The following is an 18,529-nucleotide window of genomic DNA, read 5'->3' as shown; positions in this document are numbered from 1 at the left end:
TAAGCATGAACCTTCTCTATATTTCAAATATGAAGTTTAAGGCTGGTTTGTTTTTACACAATAAAACCAAAACTTAGTGTTACTCGGACCGGACGTGTTGAATCAGTCAGATGTGACCTGCAGACGTGCTGTAGAAGTGATGAGCTCTTCATGTCTCTTCTCTGACTAAACATCAATGAAGAGGACTTTTCACAACTCTGATCTCAGCATCGAAGCAAAAAAAAGTGACGAGCTCCCCGTCGAGACGATTTCCCCACACAGCAGCTTTCAAAAGCTCCGTTCTGAACGGCTCTGAGCTCATTCATGATCTAAATGAAACTGAACTCGTAAAACAGACGAGAGCCTATTGTCACCTGCAGATCCATATTCTAGTTTTTCTCAAAAAACTGATCGATATTACGTGTTAATGTTCAGTGTGAGCAAAGATCCCCTCCAGACATGTTTTAAGATAGATATAAAATCTCTAGTTTGACAAATAATTTGTGTCTAATACTGTTTTTCCACCAAAAAATTTGAGTTAACTAGTTAAAAATTCTTAAAATTACATCTCCTCCCTCTCACTCATTAAAAAATCCAGAATCTAAGGATATGTACATTACTTTTTTCTAGTTTTAAAAGTTAAGTAACTACTGGATACAACTTACCTACTTCCCTGAAAAGTCCATCATTGCTTTATGTGCACTGGAGGCTTCATGTTTCCACATCACATGTGTGTAAGTTGCATACTGGACCACAGTTTAAACCCTTTTAAAGACAGATTTTTGGTGAGCGCAGAGAAACTTTCCCCCCTTCAGCAGATGAATGTGAAAACAGCCTTTCAGTGTCAAACTCTGAACACACATCATTCTGCACAGTGAAGCTCAAACATCCAACTGAAAGAACAAGAAGAAAAACCACATTTTTGAGCGGAGCGGGACTTTAAAATATTCTCTATCCTCTTCTTGCTACAAAGTAGAGATGCTACAGTTTGCTTGACAAAATCAAGCATGTTTTGGGGAAAAAATAGTGTCACTTCTGTCTGACAGAACTGGAACGCTTTGTGTCCTGTGTGGCTCGGTGTTTGGGCTGTCTCTGCTCTCAAACTGGGTGGTTTGTGACCCTGATCGGGGCCCCACTGGGGCTACAGTAAAAACAAAAAAATGTGCAATAACAACGAGAGAGTGTTGGAATGAGGAAAGGCCTTGGATCCAGCAGGAGAAGCAGGTTTCCCTGAAGGCATGTTGGTGTTGGCAGTTTCTCCTTCTCTCCTCTCTGTTGTTCGCTCTCTTTCCATACACACGGTCTTCCCTTACGTTCTCCCCTCCTCTTTCAATAACTATCCCTTTTGTTTCTGCTTCCTCCCCTCCCTACACTGAGGTAGATAAAGTAGTGGTAGCTTTTAAAAAATTTTGTAAGAGTGAGGTAAGAAAAGTGTGAAAGAAAACAAAGACCACACACAACTGGGAGGAAGAAATAAGTAGCGATCATCCCGGTGTACTTGTACGTCCAGTTTTATGTCCCTTCTGTCTCCTTGAGGACACGTTGTTGACTTTCAGCAGCGCTTAAGAAACGGTCAGAGTTATTACTGCTGAGCAGAAGACCTTTTTGTCTTTGTGTATTTACTCAGCTTGCGTGTGTGTGCTCCCACACACTTGGGTACATTCAAACACACTGGTATTACACTCTGTATTTGTCAGAAGCTTTCAGTGACTACATCCACTCCTTAAGCTCTTTTTATGTCATTTTCTGAATGGAACCACATTTAACATCATACAGTAAAGAGCGTGAGACTTAACATCTCAGAAAGCTAAATTAAACCGATTTATTTCTGTCCTCTCCAGGCCACTATGACTATCACTACGGCTACAAGTCCTACGACATGAAAGACGCACCCTACGGCCAGAAGTTCAGCAACTCGGTGACCTACTACTACGACAACATGAGCAGCAGCGACCTTTACTCCGTCGATCAGGACCTGCTGAAGGACTACATCAAGAGGCAGATGTAAGTTTACAGGAAGGAGACGACTACGAGAGTCCGAGTTTAGGTCGTAACCTGCAGACGTGCTGTAGAAGTGATGAGCTCTTCATGTCTCTTCTCTGAATAAACATCAATGGAGAGAACTTTCACAACTCTGATCTCAGCATTGAAAGCAAGAAGAAAGACAAAACAATACACGCTGTTACTTTGACACATTTTGCCTGATGGTTTTGGAATTTGCTTTGGCCCACGTACTGAGAGAAAAGACAACAGACACGTTCACATTCACATATTCTGGGTTTTTATCGCATCCTGGTTTCAATTTTTGCAAGCAAGAAAAGAAACCAGAATCTAGGCCACCATAAAGAGTCAACTGACATACATGTTGAGATATTTTGTGATTCTTATTGATTAGAAGATAAAATAAAGGCAAATATTCTGTCTTGTTTTGCTACACGGTGGAGAAACCACAGTTTGCTTGACTCAGCCTGTAAATTAAAGTTTAACGAAATGTGTCAGATGAGTCAGAGTTTGAGTTCTCGGGTTTGTTTGAACAACAAAAAAAAAGGCTGCGACAGTTTTGACAGTAGTGCGCTTCACTTTTTGTGTTAGTGGTTTAACAGATAAAAATAAAAAAAAACCTTTTATATACAAGCACATTTATGGGGAGTTATACAACTCTGACTACAATATTTTACGCCTTGCCCAATCACAACAACTCCGCAGTTTGAAGTTTGGCAGAAGTCGTCTCTGTGTGTGTTGAGACGGTAGTTTTTTTGGCACCTAACTGAAGGAGCATAACAGCTTCCTTGTGTGCACCCAGTGCTCCCTTCAGTTTAAATCTGTATTAAGTTACTCAGAGACTTTGAAATCCCGTCAAATATTCTGTTTTAAATTAGCGGTTCCTTGGAAGGTATTTGGTTACACGTGACACAGCAGTGTTTTCACTAAATGGCTCATGAACGCAGTCATGTCCGGGCTGTTTTCCACCTCGATGGAACAGCGGAGCTGATTCGTCGGTGTATATACTGGATGATGTTGATGGTGTGTTTTCCCTGCTGCTCTGACCCCTTGTAGCGAGTACTACTTCAGCCTGGACAACTTGGAGCGTGACTTCTTCCTGCGGAGGAAGATGGATCAGGAGGGCTTCCTGCCCGTCGGACTCATCGCCAGCTTCCACCGAGTGCAGGCCCTCACCACCGACGTCAACCTCATCCTGGATGTAAGCATGTTTCTCTCACTTCTTACTGGTCCTGGCCAAGAGCTAGTTGGTGAATTTTTTAAATTTTTTTTCAAGGGGGAGACACAGACTAACTGATCCTTTTTGTTTCTCCTGTCAGGCTTTGAAGGACAGTAAGGAAGTGGAAGTGATCGATATGAAGATCCGTAGGAAGGTGGAGCCGGAGAAGTGGCCTCTGCCGGGCCTGACCATGCCTAACCACACCCACACCGACTTCTCTCAACTCATAAACTGCCCAGAGTTTGTCCCGAGACAGATAATGGAGGAGCCCAGAGGTGAACACTGCGATCTGCTGTTGATGAAGCTGAACTATGAAAATGAAGCGTCCTTATTGTGTCGCCTTTAAAGATTATAGACACATATATTTCTAGAAATATATGTAAACATACAGCCCTTACATTTTTTCAAGGACTCACCGGAAATGATGCTCTCCCCTTATTCTCCTCTGTAGCGACCTGCATGTCACCGCCCCAATATGAAGGGCCACCCTAGAGACTTAGGATTGTTTCTGCAATGCTGTTTGTAACTCTTGAATTGTTTCCACCCAGTTTTAACAATGAAACCTGGGAGATTGTCCCCAGTCTCCATGAGCAAAGCATTTAGAGGCTGACTTGTAAGTCTAGTGCAGTCCCTCTTTCAGGACCTGTAGGTCGCCATCTAGTTAACTGGAATCTCTATTCCTCAGTAGACACACACACACACACATAGTTACATTCACACACTTATCACTATAGGTTATATCCAACTTCTAACTCTTAGCGTGAAATATCACTATTACAAGTACAACCTGTAATTCAAATCATATTTTCAATTGGCTCTTGTACAACAAATATATTTTCCAAATCTCAAATTCAGTGTAACATTACTTAAAATACTCCATAACCAAAAATAACCTTGATTTAAGGTTTAGAATTACACCCTTCAAACCCTTATTACATATGGCACATAAGAACTTTATACACTGTGAACCACTGAAGCTTCATAGAAAACGCAAATGCACAGATTAAAATAAACTGTGCAGCAGAGTGTGTTTTTAAAATGATACCAAAAATCTACACAACCCATGGCTTAAAGGATTAGTTTGGATTTTTTGAAGAGGGCAGGCAGGAGCACCGGCACAGAAGCTACGCAATGTACTGCTGTGTGGACGGGGATCATGGTTGTATAAAGAGAACTCTTTTATACATCCGTGACGGGGACAGCAGCATAATCAATCATTTTTATTTTCTTGTATTTGTTGTCTCTTCCGTACACTGCTGGGACCCAAACAGCTGATCTGCGGAGTAATACATTGCGCGCATGCGTAGGAATATGAAAGTTCTACGGTTGAGAGAATGTAGTGCCAAAGCAAAGGGCTGTCTGACGGCAAGGTAAAACGGTGAAAAATATTCTAAATATAGCGTATACTTAACTGATATTGATTAGGTGGCTAAAATAGGTTTTGCTGCTGCCCCCGTCCACAGCAGTAAGTTACCTTATCTGTTTCACGTGCCGGTGACGTTACTCCTGCCCGCTACTCTTAATTGGGGGCGTGCCGACCGCCATCTAATTACCGTAGATAATACACTGATTATTGATATACAGCTCATACAACCCCCACTTCACAAAATCCAAACTAACAATTTCGCAGCACTAACATTTAGCATTCACCAAACTCACATGGTTCACAGACAGTAGAATTGTGATTTGCTGGCGTTACCGCTCCTTGCTTTTCGACAGATCACATGTTTATTTATAAAATCCAACAGACGACTTCTTACTCGAGTCACTGCATCCCCCGACAGACCAGAACTGTTAAATCCCAGCCTTTATGTACGCTTTCAGCCAACAAAGAGTTTGAAACAGAGCTGCTAATATTATTAGCACAGCGAGAGCGACAAGATGGCGGTCTGATGCGTATCAACAGCCTGTTGTACCAGCTGTGTAAGTTCAAACTTAGCCTGGTTATAACGTACATTATTACTAAGTTGTGATTTATGCATTACTAAAATAAAAGCAGTTACACCATGGAGATATAGTAATTGTTACACATGCCCCCAAGGTAGGTGTGAATTATAAATGTCACTGAATTATAACGTTAAGTTAGTCACTAAGATAAGATAGACTTTTATTGTCTCAAAGGAAGTTTTGTAATGGTAAAATAACAGTTTTTCTACCACATAGCATCATTTATTGCTCAATTGCATTACATTTTGTAAAACAGTGATCCAATAGAGACATAATTTATTGATATATTTCAGTATGGATTTAGCTTATAGCCAGGTGGATAATTCGCTCGGTAACCATGACGATGGTTACCGAGCGAATCGATTGGCCACTTGCCTTAGTTATGACTTTACATCCAAAGTAAGTTAGTTAAATTATGCCCCAAGTAATTTCGGTGCAAACTATTTTAGTAGCTGATTTAGTTACAAACTAATTAGTAGTTACTAAGCCTCCAGTGTCGACTTTTCAACTTGGGAGTGAATTTACACACAGCTGGTGCAACCCTGTGCAGTCCCCCATTAAACTATCAAGGGCTGCTGGGAGTCTCCACTGGTTGGCTACTCAGCACTAGAGTAGGCCACCTGATTGGCTCACTTTAGTGTCAAACATGGGAACGGCCTAAACTCTATATACCACTTACAGTATTGCCACTTCTGATAACTTTGCTAGCATTGGATACAGGAAACCTTTGGTGCTAGTAAACATATAAAATGTGGCTCTCTGTGTCTGCTGCAGGTTCTCCCAGGTCCTCCACACCCGTGAAACACCAGACCAAGACTGAATCAGACATCTCCAACCTCAAGACAATGCCCAAGGGCCTCTCCGCCAGCCTCCCAGACCTTGACTCGGAGTCCTGGATTGAGGTCAAGAAGAGGCCCAGACCTTCCCCAGCCAGACCCAAGGTCAGCGCAGAGAAGGTGAAATTCATTGCGAACCGATCGTAAACTTTTAGAAAGGCAGTGAAGAGACACTGTGAGCTTTAGCAGCAGTTCTGTTTTGTAGCTATGAAGTCCTTCAACGTATCGGTGATCATTTATGTCATTCACCCCCTTGATTGATATTGATCATTATGTTTTCCATCCAGTGGTTTTACATAGACCACGATGCCTTGTGGCCACCTGCCAGCTGAACTCCGTAATATTCCTTAATAACTTAGTCCTTGTTTTTTGAAAAACATTATTAAATATAAAGAAAATGGATTCCCCAAAAATGCTCTTTTCCGCTATTTTTAATTTTAAAATGCCAAATATATTCAGGTACCAGCTTTTTCCAGTGTGAGGGTTTGCTGCTTTTCAGTTTTATACAAGTGTAAACTGAATATTTTTAAATTTTTGGACTGTTGTTTGGACAAAATAAGCTTTGGGATTCATATTTTTCACTATTTTCTGTAATGACTGAACACATAATTGACAGATAAATCAATAATGAAATTTAGCAATGCACATGTAAGCTGGCAAGTAGTCATCAGGCATCGTTTATATAGAACCAATAAATTTCATCATCTTCACAGCCACATGCACCAGTCTTTTTCTTTTAATTTCAGTATTGAACATTTTACACATCTGTCCTTTTGATGAGGTGCATTAGAAAACTGTAAAAAAATCAGTTTGCCTTCTCCTCATCTTATTTTTAACTCTTCACCTCAGTATCCATTCTTCCATTCATTCATATTTATCCATATCCTCCACCTCCCCCCCTTCCTCCTCCTCCTCCTCCTGTGTGGTCGTCGTTGGTTGACTGATGTAGGCCCCCTCGTTGCAGCAGCAGCAGCAGCAGCAGCAGAAGGAAAAGGACGACTTGACTCGCTCTCCGGTGCCCCAGTCTGGCTCCTTGTCCTCCGCTGCTGTCCCAGGAAATAAGGTGAGAAAGGAAATGTGTTTGAACTATTTCTTATTTGTTAAAGAAAACTTAAGACTGTAAGTATTTCTGTGTTCTTTTTAGAGCTGCAACTAGTTATTTTCATCTTTATCATTTTGTTTAATAGTCATTTAGTCTATTAAATGTTAGAGAATTTCTCTAAATTGCTCGTTTTCAAGCCAACTGCCAGAACTGATGCGATGATGTGTGTCTTTTTGATACACTTCATACAGTTGGTTATAATTTCCCCAAAAGAAATAAATAGTGATCCGATATACAACATATATGATCAGCTGACAATTTCTAACCATTTGTCTTTTTTTGTTTTTTCTTTTTATGAATTTATCTCTGATCAGGACGGAGCGGAACAGGACGAACCGGAGGAGCTCGACTTCATGTTCGACGAGGAGATGGAGCAGATGGACGGACGTCGCAACACCTTCACCGACTGGTCGGACGAGGAGACGGACGGTGAGATCGATGACCACGACGTCAACAAGATCCTGATCGTGACACAGACGCCACCTTACCTGAGGAAGCACCCGGGGGGCGACCGCACTGGACACCACACATCGCGCGCCAAGCTGACCAACGAACTGGTCAAGGTGATCAACGACGGGCTCTTCTACTACGAGCAAGACCTGTGGGACGACACGTATGAGCCTGAGTACGCCACCATCAAGGTGAGGTCGTTTTTCCTGCTTGACCTTTGAGTGATTTAAATCAACATGAGGCTGTTCTGTTCGTGAACCAGATGTGGGACCTGTGAGACCTGTCAGTCAAACAAAGCACAACCTTAAAGATACTTTTCCCCAAGCGTAAAAATCTTCATAAATTTTCCAATTTCTAAAATTGTAGAAAGTGATTATTAATATGGACATTGTTTTAGGTTTACTTACATGAGCAAGATATAAAATCAGACACTAGACCATATAGACAAACATGAAGAAAAGATATTTTGTGATCCTAACGGTTCTACACGCAGCTTGTATTTGTGTTTGAATTCTAAAATGCTGCTTTGGCTGCTTTTTCAGCCAGTGAACCTTTTGTAATCTTATTGTAATTGTCCTTAGGAGCCACCAATCAAAACTTGAAGGCAGACAAAGCTCAGATGTGATCAAAACACATCTCGCTGTTTTCGTTTTTTTTATTGATTCTCTTTTTTTGAAGGAGCACATGAGACGTTGACACCGATCACTATGTTTACAGCAGTAGACAAGGCCCTCTTGTGATGTTAACAGATCAGAAAATGCTTCTGGCAGTAGAAAGTAAAGAACAAATGTGCTGCAGAGTATTATGTTAAAGGACCAGTGTGTAGGATTTAGTGGCATCTAGTGGTGAGGTTGCAGAATTCAACAAACTGATTACACCCACTCCTCCCTTTCCGAGTGTGTAGGAGAACCTATGGTGGCCACGAAACTCGCAAAAAACATGAAAGACCCTCTCTAGAGCCGGTGTCGTCCGTTCTGAGCTGCTGCAGAAACATGGCGGGCTCCGTAGAAGAGGATCTGCTCCCCTGTGTAGATATAAAGGGCTCATTCTAAGATAATGAAAACACGACAATTCTAATTTTCACGTGATTATACACTAATTAAAACATACTTTATATATTATATTCCATTTTTGCAGGTCCGTTCAGCAAGATGCCACTAAATTCTACACACTGCACCTTTAAATAAAAGAAAAGGTTAAACTACAGCATGTTTTTTTACTGATATTGTTGACATTTTTTCTGTTTTTGAATAATCCAAACGAACACATACATTTTTTTGGGGGCAGTTTTTCGTAAAAAATAACAAAAATGATGAGGACTCAACCAGAATGTCTACCTGTGTCAGTGGAGAGTTTAAGGATCATGTGATCTGCTTGTTGCTTTCTAACCTGCCTGGAAACATTTCTGAGAGCATCGCAGTCAAACAACCTGTAGCTGATACATAAATCAAGGCCGACTCTTCTGACTGCTTCCACTTTATGTCACCGTCATATTGGAGGTGTTTCTGCCCAAGGCCAGAGGACGAGTAGATTTATTCTTCTTCAGTTAGAGCTTTTTCTGGATTTGGAAACGCAACACAGAACAGAAAGTTTTGTATTGTTTTTCGTTGTCATTATGCTGCCCATTGTAGCATTGTTGAACTCTTTGTGGGACCTTCACGTGCTCGCAGGCACACATCCAGCGGCGTGTGGAATAGAGGACGCTTGTTTATAAATAAACCCCGCACACACAAGGCTCTGGCCTGAGGGGTCGAGTTGACGGGCTGCAGGGGGAGGTGAAGATGGACGCTCAAAGATCTGAGGATACTTGGTGCAATGAAGGCGCAAGTGTGAGTCGCACTTGGTGAAATAATCGGAAGGATTGGTGCACGTTTATAGTACGATTTTGAAATTGAGTTGTCGTTGTTGTTGTTGTAGGAGGAGCATGTGTTATTTGGAGGACTTCCCTTGTGGAAAATTCAGGGTTTTTTGTGTGTTGATGTAACCCAGCTGGTTAGTGTAGAGTCAGAACAGAAAGAGACATCACCATGAAGGTGAAAAGAGTGTTTTTGGCAGCCATGTTTTGCTGCTGCATCTCAATCTCCAGACTCCTGCAGAAAAGGTCTGTTGATGATCCGGGTGTTAACATTTCACTTGATCTTCCAGGTTACTTTTATTGTTGTTGTTTTTTCCCCATATTTTGGTAAAGATCTCAAGTTTCTATTGAGAAATTTGTATTGGAAATGACATATTCTGTAAAAATGAATCCGTATGTGGCGTTTGCCAAATATATTTTGTCATTCAGCCGAAATAAATGGATAATCTAGAGATCGTCTTTCCTGTCAGAGTTGTAGGAAGAGGTTTTCCCACCTGTCCTCACATTAACATTGGATCTTCTCCTTTGTTTTACAGCAAGAGGTGGAGAACTTCAAGAAGGTCCACCTGATCAGCCGCGAACAGTTTGACTGCCTGACTCCCGAACCCCCTGTCGACCCCAACCAGGAAGTCCCCCCAGGACCCCCAAAACCTCATCAGAGTAAGGAAGTTAAAAAAAAAACTAAGAAAAACACACATGATGTGACTCCACATTAATAAATATTCAGAGACATCAAAGTTTTAAGTAGTAAAATGGTAAATGGGACATATATTGTCTCATAAAGGTTTTAACTCAGTATTAAGAAGTCCTACTATTTCAGAAACAGGCTTTAAATAGTGTTGAGTATGATTGAAACAAACTCTTTGGCTATTCTTCTTCTAACTTCTAACTCCACCAATATGTCAATATTTTCTCTCATTTATTAAGTTTATTCAGTGATGAAAGTGGTCCTATTTTTCATTCTAACTGGTATTATATAGGTCTTAAAGTCATAAATTCATGTTGATGAACTTGTAGACAGCGTGCTTCTTCATCTTTGTCATTCTGCTCAAGTGGTAACCGTGGTTTTACTGCTCACTAGAGTATCATCAATCATCAGCCCTCTGTTGCACACTGAAATAAATGACACTATTAGATCGCTGAGGTTGTGACATTAGATTGTCTCGTTTTATGACTTTCAAGTGTTTAATTTCAAGATTAAATATATTTTAATGTACCAAACATCTGAAGGCAGTTAGGTAGAAAAATGTTCCTGTTTAAGGAGACATGTAACATGTGAACACAGTTTTCTTTTTCGCTGCTCCGTCGTAACAAATCTCTCCCCTCACATCCTCAGTCCCCACAGACGCTTTGGCGAACAAACTCTTCGGTGCCCCCGAGCCCTCCTCGATAGCACGCTCGCTCCCAACTACCGTGCCTGACTCGCCCAACTACCGCAGTGCCCGCACGCCCCGCACGCCTCGTACCCCTCACCGGAAGGACGCCACCATGACACCGCGCTTCTACCCAGTGGTGAAGGAAGGTCGACCTGTCGATGCCAAGGTAAGATGGCTGACGTGTGAGGGTGAAATCAAACTTTTTTTTTTGCCTTTGGTGGTAGTCCAAAACCTGACAAAGATTTCGTGGGTTAAAAAATACTGACAGTTGCTGTGAACTCACCTTTTTAAACATCTTTATTTTCTCTGTAACCTTTCAGACGCCCAGGAAGAGGAAGACCCGACACAGCTCCAACCCGCCCATGGAGTGTCACGTTGGCTGGGTGATGGACTCCAGAGAGCATCGCTCCCGTACCGCCTCTGTCAGGTGAGACTTGCTGCTCTTAAATCCTTTTCGACACTGCCAGAACTGATTTCAGTTGTAAAGCATTACAAGATGTCACTGGTTTGTCAAAAAGAACCCAACAAAAAAAACCAAACATAAATAGACCAAATGGGTTGTACAGTAAATATTGTACATGGTCTGCACTCAAGGCCTGCTTGACTGTTGAGGGGTGCAGCTTAATGTTTGCCCCACACACACACACACACACACACACACACACACACACACACACACACACACACAGTGAACCAGTATCAAGTTTATTAATCAATTGTAATTATTTTGTTTCCATAAAACTCTTCGTTACATGACTGGTTAGATAATACAACCCGAATAATAAGTGTATAGTATGCAACAAGGACTCTGACTGCATCCATGTAGTTGTAGGTTATTTATCTAAGCAACAGTAAATATGCATATCAGAAAATGGATCTGCTCTCCTCCAGTAGTTAATTCAAGACAAGATGCAAGTTAAGAAGGAGATGATGTACAGGCAGACATCAAACTCACACAGCGTTGCCTGTGCGTGCGCCGTGTTCCACAGAAATGAATGGAGAGGCCGTGAAGCAAAAGCTGATCTATTAGGTTCTTACAGCACTGAAGGCTATGCCTAATATCCTCGCAATGAAATTTGCCCTTCAGTGCCTTTATTGCTATGTATGAGCGTTTATCATCCACTGTCTAGATGACTAAAGATGACCGCAGACCACGATAGAAATGCCGGCAACTGACGATGTTCAGTGGCTTTGGCTGTGGAAACAACACATATTGTTGAAGTTAAAACAAAGTAAATAGCACAAAGGACTATTAGAAAAGACTGATAATCTAACAAAAAGGACTGGAAAGAGTGTTAATTAACACTAAACATCTTCCTAAAGACTGTTATTTGACCATGAAAGGGAGAGAAAGGGGGCAGTAGTGTTACCTGAGTTGTGTTATGGTACATCACTGCCACCTGGTGGACAGATATAGTTATTATCCTGCAAATGTACTTTAAATTAACTGAATAAACCCTTTAATTATGAATGTTAAAGAGTAGATGGAGGATCAAAGGTGACATTTAGGGCTTTACTTTGATCTATAAAGGATTGCATTTTGTTGCTTTAACAGTTAAATTTAGCAATATTACGCCCATCCCGTCCTAATGTTTGGCTTTTTAAACTTTAAAACGAGGAGCTTATTTTCTTGAATGTGAAGTGAAACAGCTGTAAAGGGGGGTAAAGTTCTCATCAGAACTAACTAGCAGTTATAATATACGATGTGGTTTCATCGACTCTCTGTTCTCCACCTCTCTCTCTCCCTCGCAGCTCTAACGCCAGCCCATCAGAGGGCACCCCTGCCCTGGGTAACATTGGCTGCACGCCGCAGTCCCTCCCCAAGTTCCAGCATCCATCCCATGAGCTGCTCAAGGAGAACGGCTTCACGCAACACGTTTACCACAAGTACCGCCGGCGCTGCCTAAATGGTACGTTTTCTTTTTTCTTTTCTACTTCATTATTTATTCATCAAATGGTATTGAAATCTTCAGAGACCATTCAGCAGCAGTTATTAGCAGTAAAGTGATTCTGAATGTTAAGGGTGGAAAAAAATCTCTGTTCATCTTTTCTTTTCTTTTTTAAAAAAAAAAAATAACCTTGAGCATTATCTCTTTCCTTTCAACCAATCACAGAGCGAAAGCGGCTGGGAATCGGCCAATCGCAGGAGATGAACACACTGTTCCGCTTTTGGTCGTTTTTCCTGCGAGATCACTTCAACAGGAAGATGTATGAGGAATTCAGACAGCTGGTGGTCGAGGACGGGAAAGAAGGATACAGGTAAGAGCCGTGACCAGTGATGGATAGATAAATGCAGTATTTTGATGCAGTCTATGTAGCACTACCACCACCACCACCTGAAATTTAGGTACTTCAGTTATAGGGATGGAAATTATTTAAGGATAAGTTGATGTTTCTTCAGCTTCATTATAGTTTGAGATTCTTTCAGGATCATTTGATCTGATATTTATCACCATTGTTCTCTATTCTAAACATTTTTACAGAAAACTCCTGCACAGGAGACCCTTCAAAAGCCATCATTTTCCTCATGTCTGTTATTCTTGAAGTTAGAACCACTACTCCAAAATCTGAATACACTACTACTACTCCTCGTTTTAAAAGTGCCTCAAACACTAAAAAAACCTCACCAGTTGTGTCATTTGTAATGGATCAGCTGATATAATTATGCAACCTGTGGATCGGAGCGGGCCTCATTTTTCAAATTTAACCTTCTCTCATTATAGTAATCGATAGTAGGAGTGTTGCTTTGTATCAAAGCCGTGTCCAAAACCGATTTGCTAAACACTTTATTTTCCTGTGTTCACTTCTCAGGTACGGTTTGGAGTGCCTGTTCAGGTACTACAGCTACGGTCTAGAGAAGAAGTTCAGGCCAGACATCTTTAAGGACTTCCAGGAGGAGACAATGAAAGACTACGAAGCTGGTGAGGAAACTTACAAAAACAGCATGCAGTGTGTACAGATCAGAGGAGACGAAATGTATTCATTCAAATGTATTATTCCAAATCTGATTAAGTTTTCCGCTGTTATGGAAAAAGGGACACTTGCTGCGTTTCCACGGCCGCTGAGACGGTCCATTTTAATCATGCTGAGCAGTCTCCACTGTGTTCTCACAGCGGGAGATAACTGCATCGTGCCAGTGATGGACCCAAACCTTTTTTTTTCACTTGTCCAACATGCATTTCTCTGCCTCCTGTTCACAGGCCAGCTGTATGGACTGGAGAAGTTCTGGGCCTTCCTTAAGTACTCCAAAATCAAGACCCTGGAGATCGACCCCAAGCTGCAGGAGTGCCTGAGCAAGTTTAAACGTCTGGAAGATTTCAGAATTGACGTAAGTTGATGGATGAGTCTGTTTGTCTCTACACTGGTCGAGTTGTAGAAGCAGAAAAGCAGCGGCTTTGTCAGTGTCTGAACATGATGCGTTCAGGCACAGGACTGCGAGTAGGTCATCTGTGTTTTGACAGAGCTTAGAGCTCAACACAATCATTTTTATATGCATAAAACGGAAGAGAGAAAGATAGAACAACAACACAGATTAAACAGTAATAGTTACAATTGTTAATAGGGGATAATTTGAATTTTTAAATTAGATTGTCCCCAAGATTGATCGGTATCAAACATCCTACATCAGCTCACCTGATGTCCTGTCTGGGTCCCATTTGATCAATAGGTTGAAGCTGCTTGCATGCTCTTGACAACACAAGATATAAAAGTGTATAATGCTCAAATTTACATCAGTGTCACACATTGCTGAGGTCATGAGAGTTTTGAGTCCTAAAAACGTCACCGGCTAAAGTATTTTGATAAACCTATATATACCTGCGTATCATGAGATGTACAGAGATTTAAAAATGACCTGCCATCTAATCTGTACCCTCATTTCTGGTTCCAGCCGCCTATGGAGGACGGAGGCCGCAGAAGACACTCATCCAGCGGGGACGGTCGTCGCCGGCACCCCTCTCAGCCCTCCAGCCGGCCCCACAGCCAGGCCAGCTCAGGCCCCAGCCCCGCCCTCACCGCACAGGGCCCCGCAGCCAAGGATGATGCCAAACCCACCAGCCAGAGAGCCCACGCCCCCGCCGCTGACCTCGCACCAGATGCCAAGACACTGAAGTAACTCCACGAACATGCTGCCACACACGGATCAACTCAAAACACGTCTGCAAGTCGCCGGTTCTCTCCGCGCCACAGGAGGAGGGAGGGGGGCGTTCTACCTTTCAATCAAGCATGAGAAGTTTTTCTTTTTTTCTTGAGAAATAAGGAAGAAAAATAACTAAAATGGTGCATTTTATTAATTTGTTTTAAGTTTTTGAGAAAACGTTTTTTTTTTTTTTTTTTGTCTTAATGAGGCAAGGAATGGATGAGGTGTCAAACACATTTTTTATTTTTTTACAAACCATTGCCAGTGGTTTAGTGGTTATTTACTACCCTGGATTTTTTTTTTTTTTTCATGTTCTCCCCCCTCTCTGTCACTGGGACCCCTCTTCGATCGTACCTGTCCTGCTGGCTGAAAGATATCTGATTCCTCGCCCAGATCTCAGATTTATGATTATTATTTCTTCGGCGTGTGGCGGGATTGGAGACTTGGGAAATAATTTGAACAAGACTGAGCATCTGAAAGCCCTGCTAGCAGCCCGCTGGAGGCCGTGCTGCTCCTGACATCCAACCGGACCAAAGTGGTTTGAACCGAGCGACTGACATTTCCATCCGCAGAGCCCCCGAGTGCTCTCAGCTCTCAGGCTAAAAATAACAACTATTTGATTTACTTTATGGCTGGACTTTAAGGGGGAAAATATCAAAGAACCAAATGATAAAAGAGGAAAAAAAAAAAGACTTGTACCAATCCCTCAGTATGGACACGATCATTGAAAGTTGCCTTATTTTAATGGTTTTACTGCTTCTAACTTGTGCCCGCCACCTTATTGTCGATTGTACAGCATTGAAATCACCCATATATCCAGTCACCGTTTCCAGCAGAGGCCACTAGGTGGTGCTGTGTCTGCCAAATCCCCCCCCCCCCTCACCCTCCTCCGTCACCTTTTCTGAACTGTCTTCCAGGTGTCACTCGGTCTGTTACAAGTCCTGTAATTCTTCCCTGTGTTTGCAAGTCGTGGCTTTTTGTGCTGAAACACATCAACCTCTTGGAACCCCCCTCCCCCACCCCCCCCAAAAAAACAACAAAAACAAAAAACACTTCAGTGGGGTGGAGAGTTGGGACCGGAGGGTCCTTAAGCTCTCCTCCATGATCTCCCTTTGGGTGCTTCCTGACTTTTTTTGTCACGCTCCGCCTCCCTGTCACACGAGCTGCATCCATTCGTTCATCCATCCGTCTGACATCCATCCATCAGTCGACCATCAGTGATGCTACAGGACTGGAATCATCAATCTGGATTACTTGAAGAACCGATGGTTACGAGGAGGGCCGTCGTGCTCTGTCGCAGGTGCTCTGGGTGGAGACGCTGGCCGGGCCTTAATGGGGCTCAGACATTTGGCCTCCGGCTTCGCTTGTTAAAAAGAAGTTCGCTCGGCCGACCCGCTGCTCAAACGAGGCTGATTTGGCCTCTGGCGCTCCCCACCTCTTCCTGTTTGACACACACACACACACACATATACACACACACACACACACACACACATCAGCTTACAGGCATGAACACTGACAAGTGCACTCATACACAGGTACTGATGTAGCAGCGTGGGCAAGCTGAATACGAAACACACACACACACACACAGCTCGATGTCTTGCCTCGCTGTGGACAAATAAATTCGAGACTGGATTGTTTGTTCACACTGTTCAGTCGTCACTCTTCCTACAGTCAACTGAACTCTAATAATCTGGTGTGGATAATTAAATCTTTATCCGAATCTATGATATCAAATAGAAGAGTAATCTTTTTTTTTTTTTCTCCTCCACTAATGTAAATGTGAATTTGACAGATGAAGAGAAGTGATCACAGCTCCCTGCTACTTGTGTTATTGTTTATAGAACAGATTATATATTTGCCTTACACGTGTACGTACTCTTTAACGTTTTTTTTTTTTTTTTTTTTTTTTTTAATGGTCTCATAATTATCATATTATGCTTTTTAATTTCAATTTGCAGTGTTTCTAGCGTTGTTGTTATGATGGAGGCGGGGTTTGTGTCAGGCTGTTTAAAACATCTGTGGATTTCAGAAATGGGAACATAGTTCACACCACAAAAGGGAAAGTTGACATCAGGGCGTCAACAGGTATTCAGTACGAAGACAAAATCTGTAATCTTATAGTATTTCATGTTGAAATCAGTTAATTTTGCTCTTTTTTTTTTTTAGTAAAGATGTTTGGCAAGATAGATGAAAGCAGCGTCTCCAACAAGAAACTAATTAATGAATCTGCAGCCTCCAGGTTTTTTTGCAAACAGTATATCTGCAAAGTTTAGAAACATGAAAATGATTTGATTTTGAGGTTTGAATTGCACAAGAAGTTCATAAAAAAAAAAATCTAGAGTCTTAATACATATATTGATATGCAGATGCTCAGTGAAATTACCTGTTTTTCGCTGACATGCTGCAATTTTTGTTACAAACCTTTAGCTTAGTCAAACGTCAGAGTCATACGCGTGAAAATGCATCTGGAAAGAGTTGCGTTTGGAAAATGCCTGAAATTTTCAAATCAGACTGAACACCTGTGCCTGTTTTTGTTTTTTGTATTCTATTATTAAGTCTCAGTCCTTTTCTGTAATGATCATTTGGCCGGTTGGTTGATGTTCCAGCAGAGTGGAGAAGATTGTTGTCACTTTGTCCTGTCAGTGTTTGTTTTTTTTTTTCAGTTTCTTCCTCTAAATCCAGATTTGTTGGAAACATGAAAATGCAAACTGTACTGCTTTATTTTTTCCCCCCTTTAATGTCTTGTTGGTTTATCTTCAGGGAGATTTGGATCAGTTTTTAGAGGCTTACAGTTGATGCGTCAAAGTGTTTACTGGAGGTTTAAAGACAAAAAAAATTAGAGCTACGAAATATTCAGAAAAGGAAACACATTTCCCAAAACCAGCTAATCCTTTGATGTGTGAGCTGGTGTGTGGCTGCAGACATGGCGGACTGCAATTAGGGGAGGGCCTTCTTCCCGGGACAGTCACATGATCCCTCCCTCTAATGTGATCACCTGCCATCACCTGTCACTGGACATTTGTGGGGGGGGGGAGAGGGGTGTTTCAGGTGGTGTGGGAGTTTTCAGCCTTTCTCTATCAGCATAGAACTGCTGCTAGCTGTCCAAACAAACTCTAGAGGGCGCTGACTGCTGCTCGTCAGTTTTACATGGACTTGGCCAGACGGCCGGACACTGAAGAGATGAACGATGGACGTGGGACGGGAGGGAGGAGCAGAAAAAGAGGAAAGAAAGAAAGAGCCCGACTGGGGTTTGTGACGTTGCTGAGAGGAATATGGCTGGTTATGATGTCTGGAGACTGAAAAAAAAAGGACAAAATTCCATAAAGCCATATGAATATGAAATAACTGTATATGAACCATTAAAATAGTTCATTACATTACAATATCTTAGGCTTGTCATGAGGAAAAAAAGATGAAAACATGGAAAAAAGGAACAAAAAAATATATAAAATGGAAAAATGTAAAATACTTGAATGAGATCTTGTATTATAACATTTAATATTCATAATATCTGCTTTGTAGGCTGATGTGATTCGCTTAGTGTCATTTGTAATTTGTAGTAATTATGCTTTTCCTTTAATAAAGAAAAAAAACACAAAACGGACAAAAAAACCTCAAAC

At 41.7% G+C, this 18,529-nt stretch overlaps 1 protein-coding gene across 2 annotated transcripts in view; it reads left to right on the top strand.

Moving 5' to 3' along the window:
• larp1 (La ribonucleoprotein 1, translational regulator) overlaps positions 1-18,528 on the top strand; it is a 58,088-nt gene extending 39,560 nt beyond the window's left edge. Inside the window, exons 8-21 of one of the 2 annotated variants that reach the window (XM_044370049.1) lie at positions 1,821-1,983; positions 3,037-3,181; positions 3,300-3,474; positions 5,921-6,087; positions 6,932-7,045; positions 7,399-7,725; positions 9,926-10,049; positions 10,726-10,931; positions 11,086-11,192; positions 12,518-12,675; positions 12,880-13,024; positions 13,577-13,686; positions 13,966-14,093; positions 14,655-18,528. In XM_044370049.1, the coding sequence (XP_044225984.1) occupies positions 1,821-1,983; positions 3,037-3,181; positions 3,300-3,474; positions 5,921-6,087; positions 6,932-7,045; positions 7,399-7,725; positions 9,926-10,049; positions 10,726-10,931; positions 11,086-11,192; positions 12,518-12,675; positions 12,880-13,024; positions 13,577-13,686; positions 13,966-14,093; positions 14,655-14,879 (2,294 nt within the window). In that variant the 3' untranslated portion in view covers positions 14,880-18,528. Of the gene's footprint in view, positions 1-1,820; positions 1,984-3,036; positions 3,182-3,299; positions 3,475-5,920; positions 6,103-6,931; positions 7,046-7,398; positions 7,726-9,925; positions 10,050-10,725; positions 10,932-11,085; positions 11,193-12,517; positions 12,676-12,879; positions 13,025-13,576; positions 13,687-13,965; positions 14,094-14,654 lie in introns of both variants that reach the window. The other variant, XM_044370048.1, reaches the window with a different exon arrangement.
• The last annotated feature ends 1 nt before the right edge of the window (position 18,529 follows it).

The sequence above is a fragment of the Thunnus albacares genome, chromosome 13 (genome assembly GCF_914725855.1).
Source record: "Thunnus albacares chromosome 13, fThuAlb1.1, whole genome shotgun sequence".
NCBI lineage: Eukaryota > Metazoa > Chordata > Actinopteri > Scombriformes > Scombridae > Thunnus > Thunnus albacares.
This window is presented reverse-complemented; position numbering and strand designations above follow the sequence as displayed.